This window comes from Suncus etruscus, chromosome 15, assembly GCF_024139225.1.
Source record: "Suncus etruscus isolate mSunEtr1 chromosome 15, mSunEtr1.pri.cur, whole genome shotgun sequence".
Lineage (NCBI taxonomy): Eukaryota > Metazoa > Chordata > Mammalia > Eulipotyphla > Soricidae > Suncus > Suncus etruscus.
In genome coordinates this window covers 74,620,541-74,639,599 of record NC_064862.1, presented here as the reverse complement: position 1 = coordinate 74,639,599, position 19,059 = coordinate 74,620,541, and the positions used below count along the sequence as shown (strand labels likewise).

At 44.0% G+C, this 19,059-nt stretch overlaps 1 protein-coding gene across 1 annotated transcript; it reads right to left on the bottom strand.

Moving 5' to 3' along the window:
- Positions 1–483: 483 nt before the first annotated feature.
- LOC126029930 (2-acylglycerol O-acyltransferase 3-like) lies at positions 484–8,280 on the bottom strand. Its single transcript, XM_049788165.1, has 7 exons — positions 8,175–8,280; positions 7,945–8,052; positions 7,685–7,755; positions 7,079–7,280; positions 1,557–1,731; positions 717–919; positions 484–638 (listed from the first exon to the last, which is right to left on the bottom strand). The coding sequence occupies exons 1-7, from the start codon at positions 8,278–8,280 to the stop codon at positions 484–486; spliced, it is 1,020 nt and encodes a 339-aa protein (XP_049644122.1).
- Positions 8,281–19,059: the final 10,779 nt, after the last annotated feature.

Sequence of the window (19,059 nt, the reverse complement as noted above, 5' to 3'; positions counted from 1 at the left end):
AGCTCCCTACAATTCTCTCTCTCTCTCTCTCTCTCTCTCTCTCTCTCTCTCTCTCTCTCTCTCTCTGTCTTGTCTTCTCTCTCTCCTCTCTCTCTTCTCTCTCTCTCTTCTCTCTCTCTCTCTCTCTCTCTCTCTCTCTCTCTCTCTCTCTCTCTCTCTCTCTCTCTCTCTCTCTCTCTCTCTCTCTCTCTCTCTCTCTCTGTTTTCTTCTCAGCACTTGGAGGTTTATTTCTGGCTTCTGTGCTCAGAGATTACTCCTGACAGTCTTGTGTGACTCTACAAAATGCTGGTTACTGAACCCAAATCTGACATGTGCATAGCCATGTGCAAGGCCTTCCCGCTGCACCATCACTTCAGCCCCTTGAAAAAGAATTTTTAGCCTTTTGTTCTACCAGCTTTATTGGGAGAAGACAGAAGATGGGTTTTTTCCAGCGTGGGAGGGCAGGATGCTGGGGGAGAGGGAGGGTGTGATGAAGTGGGTTCCTAGCTAAAAGTAAGCTGAACAGAGGCAGGCACCCCGCAGCTGGCCTTGTGATCCTCGAACAGCTGTTGCAGCTCGCGCATGTAGAGCTGGTGGTAGTGGTTCACCTGGTCCTCGGAGGGCTGGAGCACCTGGGGCACTGGGATGGGGCGGCCCACTGCGGGAGACAGGGCCAGTGGGCATGCAGCATGGGGTACCCACCCTGTGCCTTCCCTGGGAAGCAGGCAGGACTTACCCACAGTGGTGACGGGCACTCGTAGGGGCAGCAGCCCCCACGAATTCGGGGAGAAGAGGCTGCGCCCCCAGAAGATGCATGGGGAGAAGCCTGAAATCTTCTTGAAGGCGAGCTGTACCACATACTGCCAGGTGCCCTCCTCGAACCTCTTGACCCTGAAGACATCGTTCTCCCCGAAAGAGTACACAGGCACCAGGGAGGCCCTGCGGAGAGACAGGGTACCCCATAAAAGGGTGCCCAGAAGGATGCAGTCCCCTGGTGGGCAAATTCCAGGTGTAAAGAAGGTTCTGGGAGAAAGTGCCTGATGCTGGGTTTCCCAGAAGCCCCAAGCGACCTCTTCTTAGCTCTGCAGAGAAGGCTTGGCCTCAGCTGACATCACTGACGATTGGGTGACATCACTGTGGTGCAGTACCGGCTCTACTGAATCATTGTAATGGGTTCCAAGGCTTTTCTTCCCTCTGCATCCCCAACCCACTAAAGCTAACGAGTCACCAACTCAGCCATAATTGATGGGATGGGAAGCATCCCCTGATACGGAGTGTCCTGTATCAGTACAGGGAGGCCAGGTGGAGCTCTGCCCACTGGGGGGATCCGCTGTCTTGTTTGGACTTACAAGCCTGGGGTTTCTGGGAGAGCAGGAAGTAGCCCCCAAACCTGGCTCTGTGTCTCTGCCCCTGTCACAGCCCTCTCTGGAGGCCTAAGCTCTATTTTTCTTTACCTCCAGGCCTAGCCGGCTTCAGTGTACAGAGCACACAACATACAACCTGTCGGGCTCAGGAGATCAGAGGGCAAGGAGGGTGCTCACCCTATACCTGGTAGTGTCCCCTCACTCATACTGACCCATGCCTCAGCGCCAGGCGCACGAATCCTTTGCGGTTGCGCAGTATCACACGGTGCGTCCCCGGCGTGGTGTGCAAAGCCTCCTGGGCGCCCCCCACCATGATGATCACGGCCTGCCCCAAGGGGCGACTTGACAGCAGGAAATCCAGGCTCTGGTGACTCACGGGGCACAGGCCTGTAGGGGAGATAGACTGTGACCCTCGGCTGGGGGTGTTAGGGTTCAAGTTGACAACCGCCTCTGAGAGTCAAAAACCACCTTATATAATGCAATATGCAAAAGAGAGTTTAATCTGCTAACTGAGATCTGAGCCTTGGCAAGGACTCTGAGTCAAATCTTCAAGCACTTTATATAGAAATCACAAGCAAGGCCGGAGAGATAGCATGGAGATAGGGGGTTTGCCTTGCATGCAGAAGGACTGTGATTTGAATTCTGGTGTCCCATAAGGTTCCCCGAGCCTGCCAGGTGCGATTTCTGAGAGTAGAGCCAGGAGTAACCCCTGAGCGCTGCTGGGTGTGACCCAAAAACCGAAAGAAAAAAATCAGAAGCAGTAACAGTATAATCATTTCATTGTTTAAATGTCTTAATTAATCACTGATTTCTTTGCTTGTCTAGGGATATTCCTGGTTGTCTGGGGGATACTCTGATACAGAACCTGGTTGTTGGAAGATACTTCGATTCAGACCATGGCTGTCAAGGGTTACTCTGGTTCAAACTTTGGGGTTTTTTAAGGGAGCCTTTTTTCCAGCTAGTCAACCCCTAGTTCCTTATTCCTGGAGGGCATCAATTTTAGTTTTATTTCTGAGTTAACTCTCTCTCTCTCTCTCTCTCTCTCTCTCTCTCTCTCTCTCACTCTCTCCTTCAGCTAGGAGTGGAATACACTTTACTAGGGTTTGGGTTTCTTTTAGTCTAGAGTTAGAGGGGGAATCTTGGTTCTTGCGTTCCCCCCTCTGTCTTTGCAACAGGGAGGAGCCTGTTGTACAAGGGTTTAGGGGTTCTAGTTTAGTCTTTTCCTCCTCTAAACTGTGGAACTTCCTTAAGCAAACAGAGTACAGAAGCCAAAGCAATGTCAAACCAAGTCTCACTATATTCTAACATCAACATTTATGGCTGTTTCACCTCAGGTAAGACTCACACCTCAGTAGTGGAAATTCTTGTGGTGAGTCCCCAGGGTGACAGTTTGACCCACAAATTCTCCACCTACAGTCTGGGAAATAGTTCAAGTACAGTCCACAAATAAATCAGATGTTCATTCTTGTCAGCAGTCCCACAGCCACCTCTGTCAGCTGGTACATCAGGAATGATCTTCATTCTGCCCTGCTTCTGGAAGTTGAGTCAGATGATTGTGCAGGAGTCCTTATAATTCTATTCTGTGAGGAGAGGGGAGGCTCCTTTGGAAAGAAGGTTTCTGTAGCTTAAACATCTGTTAATTCGGTTTTTTTCCTGCTCCGGACCCAAGAGAACTGCCTCCTACACTGGTGTTTAATTTTTTTTTTTTTTACCCTTAACATTTCTAGGAGAGACCGCAATTTTTGCTTCATCTTTCCTTATACCACCCGTCCTCTTTAAATGTTAGTGTCCAAGTTAATTATTGCTATTTGCCCCAATCTCTAGAAGAGATAGATATAACTTCCAATGGATGTTAGTGGCCTTAGTTCATTGAATTCTAGCTGACAAGGGACTATAAGACCTACCTCATGCTCCTTAGAGCATGAGGCAAGAGGCTATCGAAAGGTTGGGTTCTGCAGTTTAACACCTGAAGAGGATTAGATCAATTAGGCAGGGGAAATCTTTTTCCCAATGACTTTTGGCATCTGTGCAGTCACTCTACCAGCCTTCTTCAGGATATGCTCCCTAGTGTTACAGAGGTTGCCTGGAGGAGACGGCAATAAACACAGCTCTGAGTTACTTCTTCTATTCAGGTTGGGTTTTCCTTATTCAGACTAGTGATTGTATTTCTAGCTTTCAGTTTTTTTTTGTTTGTTTGTTTGTTTTTTGTTTGTTTTTTGTTTTTTTTTTGTTTTGTTTTTTGGGTCACACCCGGTGACGCTCAGGGGTTACTCCTGGCTATGCGCTCAGAAGTCGCTCCTGGCTTGGGGGACCATATGGGACACCAGGGGATCGAACCACAGTCTGTCCTAGGCTAGCGCTGGCAAGGCAGACACCTTAGGCTTTCAGTTTTTTATAACCTGATCTATTTCAACCAGTAAGCACACTTTCATATTGGTTACCCCCAGAGGAGTGGGCTTTCAGATAGGCCCACTAGAATGCATGTAATTTAATTATAGGAATAAAAGAATAGATTTATTTTCTTCACTGTCACCTTAAATCTTGAGAGATTGCTGAATAATCTAAGTTGGCTTGTTCCTTTGCATAAACACAGCAATACTGGAGAAATCTCCATTTGGGGGCACCCCATTACTTAAAGAGAGTTTCTGGGTGTAACCCCTCCCCCAACTTTTTCCTATCTCACTGTAGAGGGAGACCCATACACTGCTGGGAGGGGTCTGTGGTAATTAATGCCTCTTGGAGTTTGATAGAGAGATTTAGAGAGGGATTGAAGAAGAGATGCAGCAGGAAAATCAGCAAGAAGCCTAAGGAGGAAGCAGGATGGGAAGATGAGAGATGGTTTGATGCAGAGAGGCTGCTTAACTTTGCTTAGCGTAGAAACCACAGATGGTGGCTAGGGTCTTATAATAAAACTGTTTGTCTTGGGGCCGGCGAGGTGGCGCTAGAGGTAAGGTATCTGCCTTGCAAGTGCTAGCCAAGAAAAGATAGCGACCACGGTTTGATTCCCCGGTGTCCCATATGGTCCCCCCAAGCCAGGGGCAATTTCTGAGCGCTTAGCCAGAAGTAACCCCTGAGCATCAAATGGGTGTGGCCCGAAAAACCAAAAACAAACAAACAAACAAAAAAAAACTGCTTGTCTCCTGAAATCTACTGACTGGCTGTGGATCTTTCTTCACCGTTATCCTAAACCCTCAGACCAGCCAGACCAAAGAAACTGCAGGTGCCAAGGCAGGTTTAGAAAGATCTCACCACCCATCTATCATCTATCATCTATCTATCATCATCCACCACCATCAAGGACTCCTATTAATTTAATTAGTACTTCATCTGGGGATTGGTTAAAGACAGAGCAGGTGATTTACCCCTAAAGGCATTAATACTTACATGCCACTAGAGGGTAAAGATGAGGTCTAGGAGGCAGCAGTCAGTTCAACACAATAAGCCAGGAAATGGCGTTGGTCCTCTCATTTTCTGTCCAAGTGTCCTGAGCCTGTGCCACCCGCATCTGGGTTTGGGAGAGATTCTGACCTCCAGGGTTCTGGAGGGATCCTATCCCCTCCCCCTCCAGAGTTGGGAGAGGCTCTGTCCTCTGGAAGTTTGTTGAGAGCAGGACTTGAACTTGGCCAGCCAGCAGAGATCTAGCCGATCATTGATTTCCAAGGCCATCTACCTTTACAGGCTTCCTGAGTAAGCAGAGTACTTGAAACAGTACCACTTATTACTGGAACTGATCCTATCATTCAACCTTAATTTCTTTCAACTGTTTCTCTAAATAGAGTTCTGGGGTCCCAGATTTCCTATTACCTGCCTGTGTTTATGAAAAACAACACAGTGCCATCAAACATACCAAATACTGAAAGTACTAAGGAAAAAGAAAAAGCCAATGTTTTCTCAAATTTACAGAATGCACAAAAAATCTTGAAACTATTTGATTAATGTCTGGGGGACTTCTCACAATAAGATGTCCCATATTTCTATAGATCCAATTTTCTAAACCATGACCATATGCATAAAGCTCTTTGTGATACACTAATCAGTATTTTGGGCAGAAAGTAATGGCAAATCTGGTAAGCGATATGCAGCAAATGCAAAAATCATTTAAACCTATCTAATCTTACATATCACTCAGAAAGTAGAAGTTTATTATTCTCCTGGCTTCAGTTTATGGGCTTACAGGCAAAAAGCATACTGGACACCAGCTATACCACTAATAATTTATACATGGCATTTGAACAGAAATGATTTTTGAATACCAAGAAGAGCACTCACTCATTTTGGTAGACTTTATATACTGTAGCCAAATGTGTTTTCTTCCAGTTCAGTCAAAAGTTGACTATCACTAATTTCTCAAATATCTTTTAACTAATCTTCAATGAACTTTCTTAAACTCTTGATTATTATTTTCAAAACCTTTATATTTGGAGATCATAACATCTTCTCATCACCCCATTTCTACCCATAAGCATAAGAACACATTGCTAGACTGTTGAAATAATTAAATTAATAAAAGTCCTGGATGGTGGTGGATGATGGTGGACCCTTTTTCGTCCAGGCTAGACACCTTCAGCTTCTTTGGCCTGGAGGGTCTGAAGGTTCAGGATAGCAGCAAAAATATGATCCACAAGCAGTCAGATTTTCAGAGACATGAAGCTTTATTATTAGGCCCTAACCACCACATGTGGCCTCTAAGCTAACCTTTTAGGCAACCTCTCTGCAGCTAACCTACATCTAAACCTGTCTCTTAACTCTCCATGCTCCTTCCTCCCAAGGCTTCTTCTTCCTGACTCTCTTTCCGAATCTCCCTGTTAGTACCCTCTGCCTCCCTGAGGCAACCCCTTGGATACCTTCCATAGATCCATCCCAGAAGTGGGCTGGTCTGCCTCTACCAGTGAGCTAGGAAGGAAGGTGAGTTGTGGGAGGGGTAACACTTAACATTGCTTTGGCTTCTGTATTCTGCTTGCTTAAGGAAGTTCTGCAGTTTTGAGGTGGAAAAGACTATCTAAACTAGAAACCCTAAACCCTTGTACAAGGGAAAATGATTTTTCCTTGTGGCAAAGACAGAGGGGGGGGATGCAAGAACCAAGATTCCCCCCTCTAACTCTATGATAAGGAACTCTAGACCAAGACAAGCCCAAATCCTAGTAAAGTGTACATTTCCAATCCTAGCTGAAGGCAGATAGAGAGTGAGAGAGTTAACTCAGAAATAAAACCAAAGTTGATGCCTTCCAGGAATAAGGAACTAGGGTTGACTGAGCTTGGAAAAAGGCTCCCTTAACAACCAAAAGTTTGAATCAGAGTGACCCTCGACAGCCAGGCTCTGAATCAGAGTATTTCCCAACAAACAGGTTCTGCTCCAGAGTATCCCCCTGACAACCATGAATATCCCTTGATGACCAAGGTTTGAATCAGAGATACCCCCTCAACAACCAGGCTTCGAATTATAGTATCCCTAGGTAACCAAGGTTGAGTCAGAAAAAATCAGTGATTAGTTAAGACATCTATACAATGAAATCATTGTTCTGTTAATACTTGTAATTGCTATATAAACTGCTTGAGGATTTGACTCAGGTCCTTGCCAAGACTACCCTAGTGGGATGAGGCTTGGACCTTGGTTAACCAAATAAACTCCTTTTGTACCTTGCATTATTGGAGGTGGTCTTGACTCTCAGTACTGGGTGTCAACTTAAACCCTAACAGGGACACATGTGTAGCATTGGGGGACCCTGTCACTCACCTAGGGTCATCAGGTAATCCCGATAGACTGGCAGGTTGAAGAGGAAGGTCAGGGTGCCTAACTTCAAGCTCAGTCCCGGGAACACCTTGTATGAGCCTTTCCCAGTGAGGAAGCTGCCGGTAGGTCCCATGCACATGATACCATGAGGGTGCGCGCCCAGCACATAGTTCCGGTCAGGGGGCAGCTCGGCTGTCTTGACCAGCTTGTTGGGGGTAAAGGGTAGGTAGAGAAAGTGAAAGGAAGAGCACAGCGGTCTTGAGAGGGGGGTCAAGATGTGAGGGCCGGAGCCATAGCATAGTGGGAGGGCATTTGCACATGAGCCAATCTGGGTTTGCTTTCTAGCACCCTATATATATAGGGTCCTATATGTATACACACACACACACACACACACACACACACACACACACACACACACACCCTATATATATTGCTATGGGTAATCATTAAGCAGAGTCAGGAGAGGGAAAGTACTGAGTATCACCCATTGGGTATGGCCCCAACCGCCCCTCCCAAAGGAGCATGATGAGAGAGTGGATTCTACCAGGGACACCTGTCTATACCCACTTCCCCAGCTGAGTCTGTAACAGGAAGGCAACCTGTCACCTTGATGGGGTAATAATCCCTGCCGTAGTCCCAAAAGAAAAGACTCCTAATCCATTGGGAGCTCCGACAACCTGGAAAAGAGTGCAGTGGAGGGAAGAAACAACTCAGTTTTGGTGGGTTGTGTTGGTGTCAGACTATATTAAGAGCTACACTCCCCAACACTCGCAAGAGAACAGCCTCCAGCATGATTGGGATGTGACCCACTAACACCAAACAAAATCTCACACAGAAGGGCAACTCCCTACCCCATCTGAGTTCACCTTGGTGGGGTGTGTCCCAGTCGATGATCATCCAGATTCCATAGAGCACAGATAGCGACCAGAGCGGTGTGAAGAGAAGGAAGATGCCGAGCAAGGTGAAGAATGGCCCTGCACAACAGAGGGAATTGTCCCAAATCCAGCTCTTTGGTGCCATTTTGTGACTACTGATCCCACATTCCGCTGGGAGATTCCAGCCCTGTCCCCAAGGAGGGACCCTGAGCCACTCTTACCCATGAAGAGGAAGGTTATCACATAGTGGTAGGCACCGAAGATTTCCAGACACTGTTTCCAGGAGGTTTGGGGGGAGGTGAGGAGGGGGGTCTTGGAGTCTTGCATCCCCAGCAGGCAAGCTTCACTTGATGTGCTCAGTTGTGTGCGTATGTGGATGGGTGCCCTGCACGCTACCTTTCTACTCAGTCTGATATTTGCACTTGCTCTATTAGCTAGTGAAGGTTGTGGCTATAGGAGGTGTGGCACTCATAGATTGACACGGGGAGGGGACTCTAGTGCTCCTGGGCCATCCAGCTGTGGGCAGGGTAGCCGCACTGACTTCTTGACTGTGGGTGGAACCAGGAAGGCACCCCTGACCCTGTTGTCGCTTGAAGAGGCACCCTAAGCTCCGTGGCAGCAGTGGGAGCCCTACACCCCTTACCATCTGAGGGCTTGACCTGTATGCAGGCTTTGTACCTAAGGAACAGCTGCAGCCCCTGTGGGAAGCTTGGGATTGGGGAGCCCCCGGCTATCAGGGGCTTGTAAAATTTGGTTTGGTGTTTTGGTTTCTCTTTTTTTTAAAGCCAGTTAAATTGAGCAGTGGGGAAGGGGGGTTTATATACCAACTTTTGTGATACTAATGTTAATAAGTTCTGATAAATCACTGCCATCGGACCAGCCAGTGTTTCGGTTTCTGAAGGGATAATCACGAGGGAGGCTGAAACACCATCAGGGACAGCACTGAAGAGAGCCTACCTGCTGCCTCACAGCTTAGAGGGGTCACAGATAGAACATGGGTCCCCAGAAACCCATAGTGAGAACCAGGATGAACCTGCTTTCTGTACCCAAACTCATTATCATCACTATATTTTTGTTTGTTTCATTGTTTTGTTTTGGGGTCACACCCAGCAGTGTTCAGGGGTTACTCCTGACTCTGCACTCAGAAATCACACATGCAGGCTTAGAATACCCGAGAGGACCTGAGGATCAAAAACAGATTGCAGTGTGCAAGGCAAATTCCCTCCCTGCTGTGCTATTGCTTTGTCCCCCTCTTTTTTTAAACAATATTTATTAATTCATTATTTTATTGGTTTCTGGGTGGGCCACACTTAGCAGTGCTTATGGGTTACTCCTTGCTATGCACTCAGAAATCACCACTGGCAGGCTGGGGGACCATATGGGATGCTGGGAATCAAACTGGGTCCCTCCTGGGTAAGTGGCATGCAAAGCAAACACCCTCCACCTGTACTATCTCTCCAGCCGAGCTTTTTGTAAATTTTTTCAGTTTGGGGGCCACAAACAATAGTGCTCAGGTCTCCTTCAGGCTCTGTGATCTGGAGTCTCTGGGCCATTCCCAGCAGGCCATGCTGTTCTATAACTTAACCCAGGGTCTCTAGAAGCAGAACCTGTGCTTAATCCTTGAGCTTCTGGGCTGCTTGCCTTTCTCTCTCTGTTAGTGGTTATATATATCTTTGTTTGTTCGTTTTTGTCTTTCTCTCTCAAAGAGGTTATATATTTTTTGTTTGTTCATTTCTGTCTTAAAACTATACCCAATAACTCTCAGTCCTCTTCCTGGCTCAGCACTTGGAAGTCACCTCTGCAGGTGCATGGAAACCCATCTTCAGTACCAGAGATTCAAGCCAGGCAGAGGGCAAGGCAGGTAGGTGCCTTATCCCTTGTCCAATCTCTCTGGGCAAGAAACTGTTTCTCGGGTGCTGTTCTATTCTTCCATCCTACATTGATCAACCTATTTTTGTTTGTTTGTTTTGGGGTCACTCCCAGTGGTGCTCAGGGGTTACTCCCAGCTCTGCACTCAGAAAGTCATCCTGATGGGCTCAGGAGACTCTATGGGATGCTAAAGATTGAACCCAGGTAGGCCATGTGAAAGGCACCTGCCCTCTCTACTGTGCTATCTCTATGGCGCTACATCTGATCATCTAATTGAAATTTTATCAGACCTTGATATTCAAGACATAATCGTGGCCAGTTATGAGGAGCCACAAGTTGACAAAATGGTGATATTCTCTTTCTCTTCCTTTCTTTCTCTTCCTTTCTTTATCTTTCTTTCTTCCTTCCTTCCTTCCTTCCTTCCTTTCTTTTTCTTCCTTTCTTTATTTTTCTTTCTTTCTTTCTTTCTTTCTTTCTTCCTTTCTTTCTTTTTCTTCCTTTCTTTCTTTTTCTTCCTTCCTTCCTTCCTTCCTTCCTTCCTTCCTTCCTTCCTTCCTTTCTCTCTTCTTTTCTTTTATTTATTTATTTTTTTTGGTTTATGGGTCACACCCGGCAGCACTCAGGGTTATTCCTGGCTCTATGCTCAGAAATTGCTCCTGGCAGGCTGGGGGGATCATATGGGATGCTGGGATTTGAACCACCGTTCTTCTGCATGCAAGGCAAAAGTGCTACCTCCATTCTATCTCTCCAGCTCCTCTTTTTCTCTTCTTTCTTTCTTTCTTTCTTTCCTTTTTTTGTTACTTTATTTCTTTCATGGAGCAACAGTTGGGTAAATACTTGACATTTCTCCTGGGCTAGTGCTGAGAATAACCAGTTAGTTTGGCACATTTCTGGGCTGGGATCAGGGATCCTTTTATGTGCCAATATCAACTATTGAGTGTAGCCTTTTCGAGATGGTTTAAAGGCCAACACAACCCAATCCCTATCTCCATGCCCTCTCCAGATTTGAGGACCAACTCATTGTTTTCCTTTCGCTGTCATGCAGGTGCCAGGATAGGAGCATCTGCAGAGCCAAGCACTGACCCTGAGTCTCAGTTGTGTAAACCTTGTGCTCTTTTTCTCAATTATATCTCTGGTCCTATATTATTTTGCTATAATTTTTAAATCTAATGATTTTTAAAAATATGCTTGGGACCACATCCTGCAGTGCTCAGGTCTTACTCCTGGCTCTGTGCTCAGGGATCCCTTGTAGGGTGCAGGGTACCATATGGGGTGCCAAGAATCAAATTTGGGCCACTTGAGTGCAAGGCAAGTACCTTCCACACCATGCATGCTCATTTATATTTGTATGTATGAGTATGTGTGATCACATGTAAATGTGTGAGTCATGAGAGTATAAGTTTGTGGTGTGTATGTTTGAGTGTGTGTGACAGTATGTGTGACTATGTGTATATATCTGTGTGAATGACAGTGTGACTGTGTGTGTCTCAGACTGATTAGTCCTGACACTAAGGAATCTTCTCAGGTCCCTTGAAAGGTGGGTACACAGAGTTAACTTGGGAGACAGAGGCGAAAGACACAAGTTGGGTTCAAGCTCTCTTCTGTTTATTCCAAGCAAAAGGTGGAAGACTCATATTCCATTTTTTGGCAAGACAAATTATCAACAAAATTTATTTACCAAATGACACAGGAAAAATTGTTCAAGGCATATTCGGAAAAGAGAAGTTTCACTCTTTTTTTTTTTTTTTTGGTTTTTGGGTCACACCTGGCAGTGCTTAGGGGTCACTCCTGGCTCCACACTCAGAAATCGCAACTGGCAGGCATGGGGACCATACAGGATGGTGGGATTTAACCACCACCCTTCTGCATGAAAGGCAAACACCTTACCTCCATGCTATCTCTCCGGCCCCGGTAGTTTTACTCTTGAGCTGCTTTTGGTATCTGAAGTTTTTTTAGCCTGAAAGGTCAGTTCCCAGAGACTGGTGTTAATAATTATTTTGGCATTATTTCAGTTTATGCAATCTGAACTGGGACTTAAAATGTTAACTCTTAATATGAATGCATGTAGGCTAACAGCAAAGCTAGATTTGAGAGTCAGAATTATTCTGTAAGAATAAAGAAAGAATACTCAAATCTATGCAAATGTTCCTAATAAGATGTGTTTATATATTTGACTAATTGTTAAAAGAGGCTCTAAGAAAAATGAACAATTATTATTATGTAAGAGTAGATGAAGAATACTTGAATTTATGCAATGTTAGAGCTGAGAAATCTTTAGAATGTCAGATGAAGTTATGCCTCAAATAATATTTATGCTACATCCCCTTTGTTCCTGAATGCCTCTTGGACAGACAACGAAGGTTTTTCAGGGCTCTAATACCCGTCAGTACAGGTTATTCTTCAAGCTTCCTTTTTTACAGGTGCTACTTTTTTCAAATGCCCTCTCTGCAAGTATAGGCAGTGAAAAGTTTCTACAATAGTAGACAACTTTTTAAAAAGACCCTTCCTCAGGTAGTTAAGGCCTTTTCGAACTTGGTGCCTTCTTGGATTCTCAGGGTCTGTTTACATGCGAGATTTTGAAGCAATTCCCTCTTTTTTTTAAAAAAATCTTCATTTAAGCACCATGATTACAAGCATGATTGTAGTTGGGTTTCAGTCATAAACAGAACACCCCCCTTCACCAGTGCACCATCCCCACCACCACTGCCCCCTCCCTCTTTTCCCACCCCTGCCTGTATATTTTTACAGTTACTTTCTTAGATGTGAGTTTGCATAAGTATATCCCATATTTTTATACATACAGATATATTGAATTCATACAATTTGTGAGAATAATAGAGCATGGGCATGAGATCATTTGGGATCAAATCTAGTCATTGAAATATATGTCATCTATTCTACAAGTTGAACCACATCCTTAGTCTCCTCCTCTTGTCTTCTTTTTCTTCTCTTCTGTTTCTTCCTTCTCCTCTTCTTCCTCCTCTTTTTCTTCTTTCTCTTCTTCCCCTTCTTACTATTCTTTGCCCTCTTCTTACTCTCCTTCCTCCTCTTCTTTTTCATCTGCCATTTTGTCTTTCCCCTCTTCTTACTATTCTTCACAATATTCTTCTTACTCTTTTTTGCCTTATTTTTATTACTCTTCTTCTTGGCCTGATTCTTCTTAAAATTCTTCTTCTTCCTCTTCTTGTTCTCACACTTCCTCCAACTCCTCTTATTATTCTTGTTCTGGGTTTCTGGGACTTCATTGATTGCTATGTTGCTTCTGTTGAGTTTATCAAAGACTTCTATTTTCATCAGTTCATATTCTTTGAATAGTTTAGACATTGTCTGATCATTTGCTTTAAGGTTCTCTTCCAATCTCTTCTTCTGTCTGGAGTTGTTCTGCATCTCATCCTCTGGCTCACTGACCCCAGTTGCAGTTGCTGTTATTCCAGTGGGGAGGCTTTCCATTGAGGTTTTTGACTCATAAGCCGAGTTTTTCAAACCTGTTATTTCAGTGTGAATTTTTTTAATTTCAATTGTTAAATTCTCTTGATTCATATTTGTGCTCCATTCAAGTCTATCATTGCTCTTTTGAGCTTCATGAACACCTTCCACAATTCTTCTCTAAACATGTTATTTGAGAGGATACCTGTCTGTTTGGTACTTTTCGGATTATCAGAGCAGCCATATTGGTTCTCTATACATAGGGTTGTACTGCAAAATTTCCCCATTGTGATGCTTGTGGTGTGCTTTTTATTATGTGCAGAAATGGGGTTCAGGGGTTGAAAGATGAGTGCAATGGCCGTCCTCCTCAGGTGTGGGTCCTGGAGAGATTATGTTCCTTGGTGTCTTCTGGGCTGCCTCCTGCAGAAAGAAGAAATGCCCTCTTTTTTAATTTTTGAAACAAATGGTACCTAATTTCACATGTACATCTTCAATGAAAGACAATAGTAAGTGAGCCAATATAATGCCAATTACTAAAATCAAAAGACCAATTCAGACAGTTGCCACCCAATGAGGCCAAATCAAAGGGTTTAAAGTTTTAACATCTACCATAAATCTGTAACCAATTTGTTTTATTTTTCTTTTCTTTTCTTTTTTCTTTTTCTTTTTTTTTGGGGGGGGGGGTTTGGGTCATACCCAGCAGTGCTCAAGGGTTACTCCTGGCTCTACGCTCAGAAATCCCCCCCTGGCAGGCTGGGGGGGCCACATGGAATGCGAGGATTTGAACCACTGTCCTTCCGGATGCAAGGCAAATGCACCACCTCCATGCTATCTCTCTGGCCCCTAACCAATTTAGCAATCTCTGTAATATCTAATTTAGATTTGTTTAAAATAGCTATTCTTTTTTTTGTTTGTTTTGTTTTGTTTTTGTTTTTGGGTCACACCCAGCAGCATTCAGGGGGTTACTCCTGGCTCTACACTCAGATATCACTTCTGGCAGTTTCAGGGGACCATATGGGATGCCGAAATTCAAACCACAGTCCTTCTGCATGCAAAGTAAATGCCTTACCTTCATGCTATCTCTCTGGCCCCAAATAGCTATTTCTTGCTGCAAGGTTTTTATGTTTCAAGACATATGGTGTAGCTATAGGTCTAGCAAATGGTCTTTACCTTATCCCAAGGTTAAGATTGAATGAATATGAATTGAATATGAATAAGGGGTGACATAAACATAATTACATTCTGATGGGAACAAGTGAATATCTGAAATGTGAGGTTCTGTATTTCACATGATGTAGTATGTGTGACTGCATAAATATGTGGGTGTGTTTGTGATAACTTGTGATCGATGTGTGTGAAACTATGTGTGTGGTTGTATGTGTGTATGTGAGTGCATATGCATGTTTGAAGTGCTTGAACACTGTGTGAGTGCATGATGAGTATGAGTGTGAAAATGTGTACGTAAGTGTGTGTGACAGTGTGAGTGTGTGTGTTTGTGTGAACTCTCAGCCTCAGCACCCATGGCTGCTTCACTCCCTTTTGGAAGGCTCTTCTGGACTCAATCTGCTGCATGCCCACTCCTCGTGTCCCCTAACACGGCAAGGGCAGTTGTAAAATCACCCCACACACCTTATCTCCAAGCCCAGATGAACAAGTATGAATCAGGGTTGCACAAGAAATAATCCAGAGCAGGCAGAGGGTGAAACATGTGTAATCTGGCCATCTTCTACCTAGTATGGAGTCCCTGCTGCTTTCCAGAACTACCATTTTTTTTTAAATTGAGTACAGGGACCACCCCTGGGTGGGGCTGTAAACTCACCCAGGTTACCAAGTAAAATAATCTCTGTTTGTGGGTAAATCCAAGTTGAAAACAAACATACAAAGAAACCAGGGATGATCATTGTTTTGGGTAAAATAAAGTATAATCCAAGAGTAGTGATGGGAGTGGTGTCTATAGCCCAAGCACTGCTGGGGTGATGCCTAGAACAGTGGTGGGCAACTTTTTTTTCAACTGAGCCAAATCTCACCAAAACCACGATTAAAATTTATTTTGAGAGCCACATTTTTAAAACCGAAAATACCTAGGATGGTACACTGTTTTTAGTTTCAATAAGTTTTTATTGAGAATATTCTGCATGCAAGTATCCACATAGGTCAGGAGGAAAAAAATAACACAACTAATAAAAAAAACTTTAAATGATATTATTTATTGATAACATTAAATTCAGTAAAATTTGCCTTACAATGTAGAGAAAATTACATCCTGACAATGACTGACAAAGTCATAAACCCTAATGTGAACATTGGCCTTGCATTTTCTTGGATAGTTTGAGTAAGTCAGGTTTGTATGTTGTTGTTTTTAATTTTAGGCACTATTCCAGGTTCACATCAATGAGACAATTTCTCAACTTACTCTTGATAAGATTTATGCTTGAAAATGATTGTTCACATAAATATGTAGACCCAAACAAGGAAAGAACAGCAAATGCTAGCTTTTTCAGTTGATTATATGAGTCAGGAATACTATTCCAGGTGTTAAAAAATCAACATATCTTTCTTCTCCAGGTCTTTCAAAGCAGACCACTTGTGCTGTGAACTAAGTTCACATTTGTGATTCTCCAATCTTTCTAAATTAGCACTAAGATGTTCAAATTTCGAGCTCCACAGTTCTTTGGGGTTTTTTTGTTTTGTTTTGTTTTGGTTTGGTTTTTTTTTTCCGGGACACACCCATTTGATGCTCAGGGGTTACTCCTGGCTAAGCTCTCAGAAATTACCCTGGCTTGGGGGGACCATATGGGACGCCGGGGGATCGAACCGTGGTCGGGATCTTTCCTTGGCTAGCACTTGTAAGGCAGACACCTTACCCTCTAGCACCACCTTGCCGGTCCCGATTTATTTTTTAAATCCAGCAATTGCATTTAAAAGTTGCCAATGTCTATATTAAATGGAGAAAATTTTAATTCCGTTACAGTGGCATCCAGAGGTTTTTAAACAAAGGCTTTAACACTGTCGCTTTGCTGTTTCTGAAATCCTGAAATTCTGAAACCTCTTGAGAAAAGCTTTCCTCATATTTAAAAGTGCTGTTTTAAAATAGGTAATGTCAATATCAGAATTATTTTCTTGGCAATGTTTCAACAGGCTTGAAAAGTCAATCAAAGTTTCTCTGTCAAAATCTTGAGCAAAAACAGATCATTTGTTTTCAAACGAAATAACTTCTTCTAACATTGAAAAAATCTTATTTCCTTTTCCCCTGTAGTTTATGATTAAGCTGATTTAGATGTGAAGTAACATCCACCATGAAATACAGTTTTTGAATCCACTGATCGTTTGTTAATTCTGGATAGTGAACACCTTTCTTGAGGAAAAATGCTTTGGTTTCTGATAAGGAAACGTTTCCTCTTGATAACCAAGGTACCTTGTTATGCAGCAGAAGATCTGCATACTTACTCTTCATTTCAACTAAAAATTCTTTAAACTGGCGATGATGAAGAGCTTTAGCTACAATGGAGTTGACCATCTTAATCACCAATTCCATAACTTTGCACATTTCTTCTGGAAATGTCTGTGCACAAAGTGCTTCTTGATATATGATGCAATGGTATGTTAGTAAGTTCCAGAGGCATATAGTTCATATTCATCCTCTCCACCCCCCCCAACCCTTCCTTTTTCTGTGACAGAAATTGAGTTCCCAGAGGCAAGTAGGCCAAGCCATTGCTACACCTACCGGATGACACACGGCTGATTTAGGAGGCACAGTCTTCTTCTGAGGGCAGCAGACAGAGAGAGGATGCTGCCTCAATGTTGCGGCGCCACACAGAAAGTCACATCCCCCCATACCACATGACCCGACTGGTGCTATGTGGAGCTGGCCGGGGCTGCACACAGGGCACGCACTGACAGAGTCCTGACTCCTGGAGAGGGCGCCCAGCACACAGAAGAGTCACATTAAAAAGTGTAAAGAGCCGCATGTGGATCTCGAGCCGGGGCTTGCCAACCACTGCTCTGGATGAATAGGAATATGATAGAAGCAATCTTTTAGATCAATTATTATTATTAATGCTCAGTCCGTTGGAATAACCACAGGAGATGGTAAACCTGTCTGCAGGTATCATGGATAAATTTACAGCTCTCAGATCTATCAAAAGTTTCCATTTTCCAGATTTCTTTTTCAATCATAAATATGGGCCAATTCCATTGAGAAAAAGAAGGTTCAATACGTCCTAAACTTAGCTGTTCATCCACTAGTTCTGTCAGCACCTTAAATTTATCCGCTTTAAGGGGCCACTGACCTGTTCAAATTGGTTCATCAGATTTCCATTTTATTTTTATTGGTGCTGGAGTTTTTATGGCAAGTGGCCCCGAAGAAAATTTTTGAGTTTTTGAATTAAGGGAAGGTTCTGGAGGTAATGGATATGGAATTTTGCCTTCCACTGTTTGTGTAGGTCACGACCCCACAAGGATGGTGAAAATGGGCCCATGTGAGGTCTGTTTATAGCTCTTTGATTTCCTGGGCCATGAAACCCCATAGTTTTTGCACTCAGCAAACAGGAACTTAAACCTCCTATTCCTTCAAGAGAATACGAGATTTCCTGGAGAGGCTAATTTCTGGCCATTCTTTATCAGAGATTATAGCAACCTGTGCCCAGGAGTCCAGCATCCCTTCAAATGTCTGCCCTTCTAATTAAAGTTTTTTTTTCTTTTTTTGGTTTTTCGGGCCACACCCATTTGATGCTCAGGGGTTACTCCTGGCTACATGCTCAGAAATTGCCCCTGGCTTGGGGGGACCATATGGGACGCTGGGGGATCGAACCTTGGTCCTCCCTCGGTTAGCACTTACCTCTAGCACCACCTCACCGGCCCCTCTAATTAAAGTTTTATCATTGGGTGTTCGTCTCTTAATTTAGCCACCATAGCCACGAGTGGGGTGTGGAATGCGCCCAGATTTGTGCTTCCAACACCTCCGATTCTTCTCTTGTTTGAGTTCCCATATTTGACAAAAGGTACTATCACGAGCTGGACAATTGCTTCCCTTTTCTTAAAGGTCCAAGTAACCTGTATGTTAATAATTACAATGATTTCTCCCATTGAATCTGAATCAATGACACCAGTGGTTATCGATATAACCTTTAGGTTGAGGGAGCTTCTGCCAAGAATCAAACCCATTGTACTTGCGGGTACTGGACCCATAATGTCTGTTCTCAACATATAAGGGCATTGTCTTAGGTAATGTCCTCTGTGCAAATTATGTCCAACCGGGCCCTTCCCGAAGTTGCGTACTTCAATTCTCTACTCATGTTGAATTTTCTTGGGCTGGGCTGGGAAGCATTATGGTCTGAGGATTTTGCCCCTGTTTGGGTAGGGCCTGGGGTTTGGGTAAGGCCTGAAGGGCGTTTCCCTGCATCATGTATCTGTACTCCTGAAGAACTGAATTTAAAAGGAGTTCGCGATCTCTTCGGAAATGCCCGGGCTGCCCACATGGAAGCAGTTACTTTGCTTCCTGGGATTTACATTCAAACCTCTTCTTGGGTTGTTACCAAAGAAGTTTGTGGACTGGCAGTCTCATGCCCAGTGACGTCCTTTACTGAATTTCGAGCAAAACCCTGGTCCCAGGAAAGTGCTTTGTCCCCGGCGGGAGGAAGGCATCATTCCCTTGGTAACCATGAATGTTTGTACCAGTTTTGAGCGGGGAGGGGGTTTAGGGTATCTCATGCACATTCCAAAAGCATATAGGAAATCATTCAGATATGCCTTGTCAAGTAACAGAACTAATACTGATTTTGTTTTGTTTTTGGGTCACTGCCAGCAGTGCTC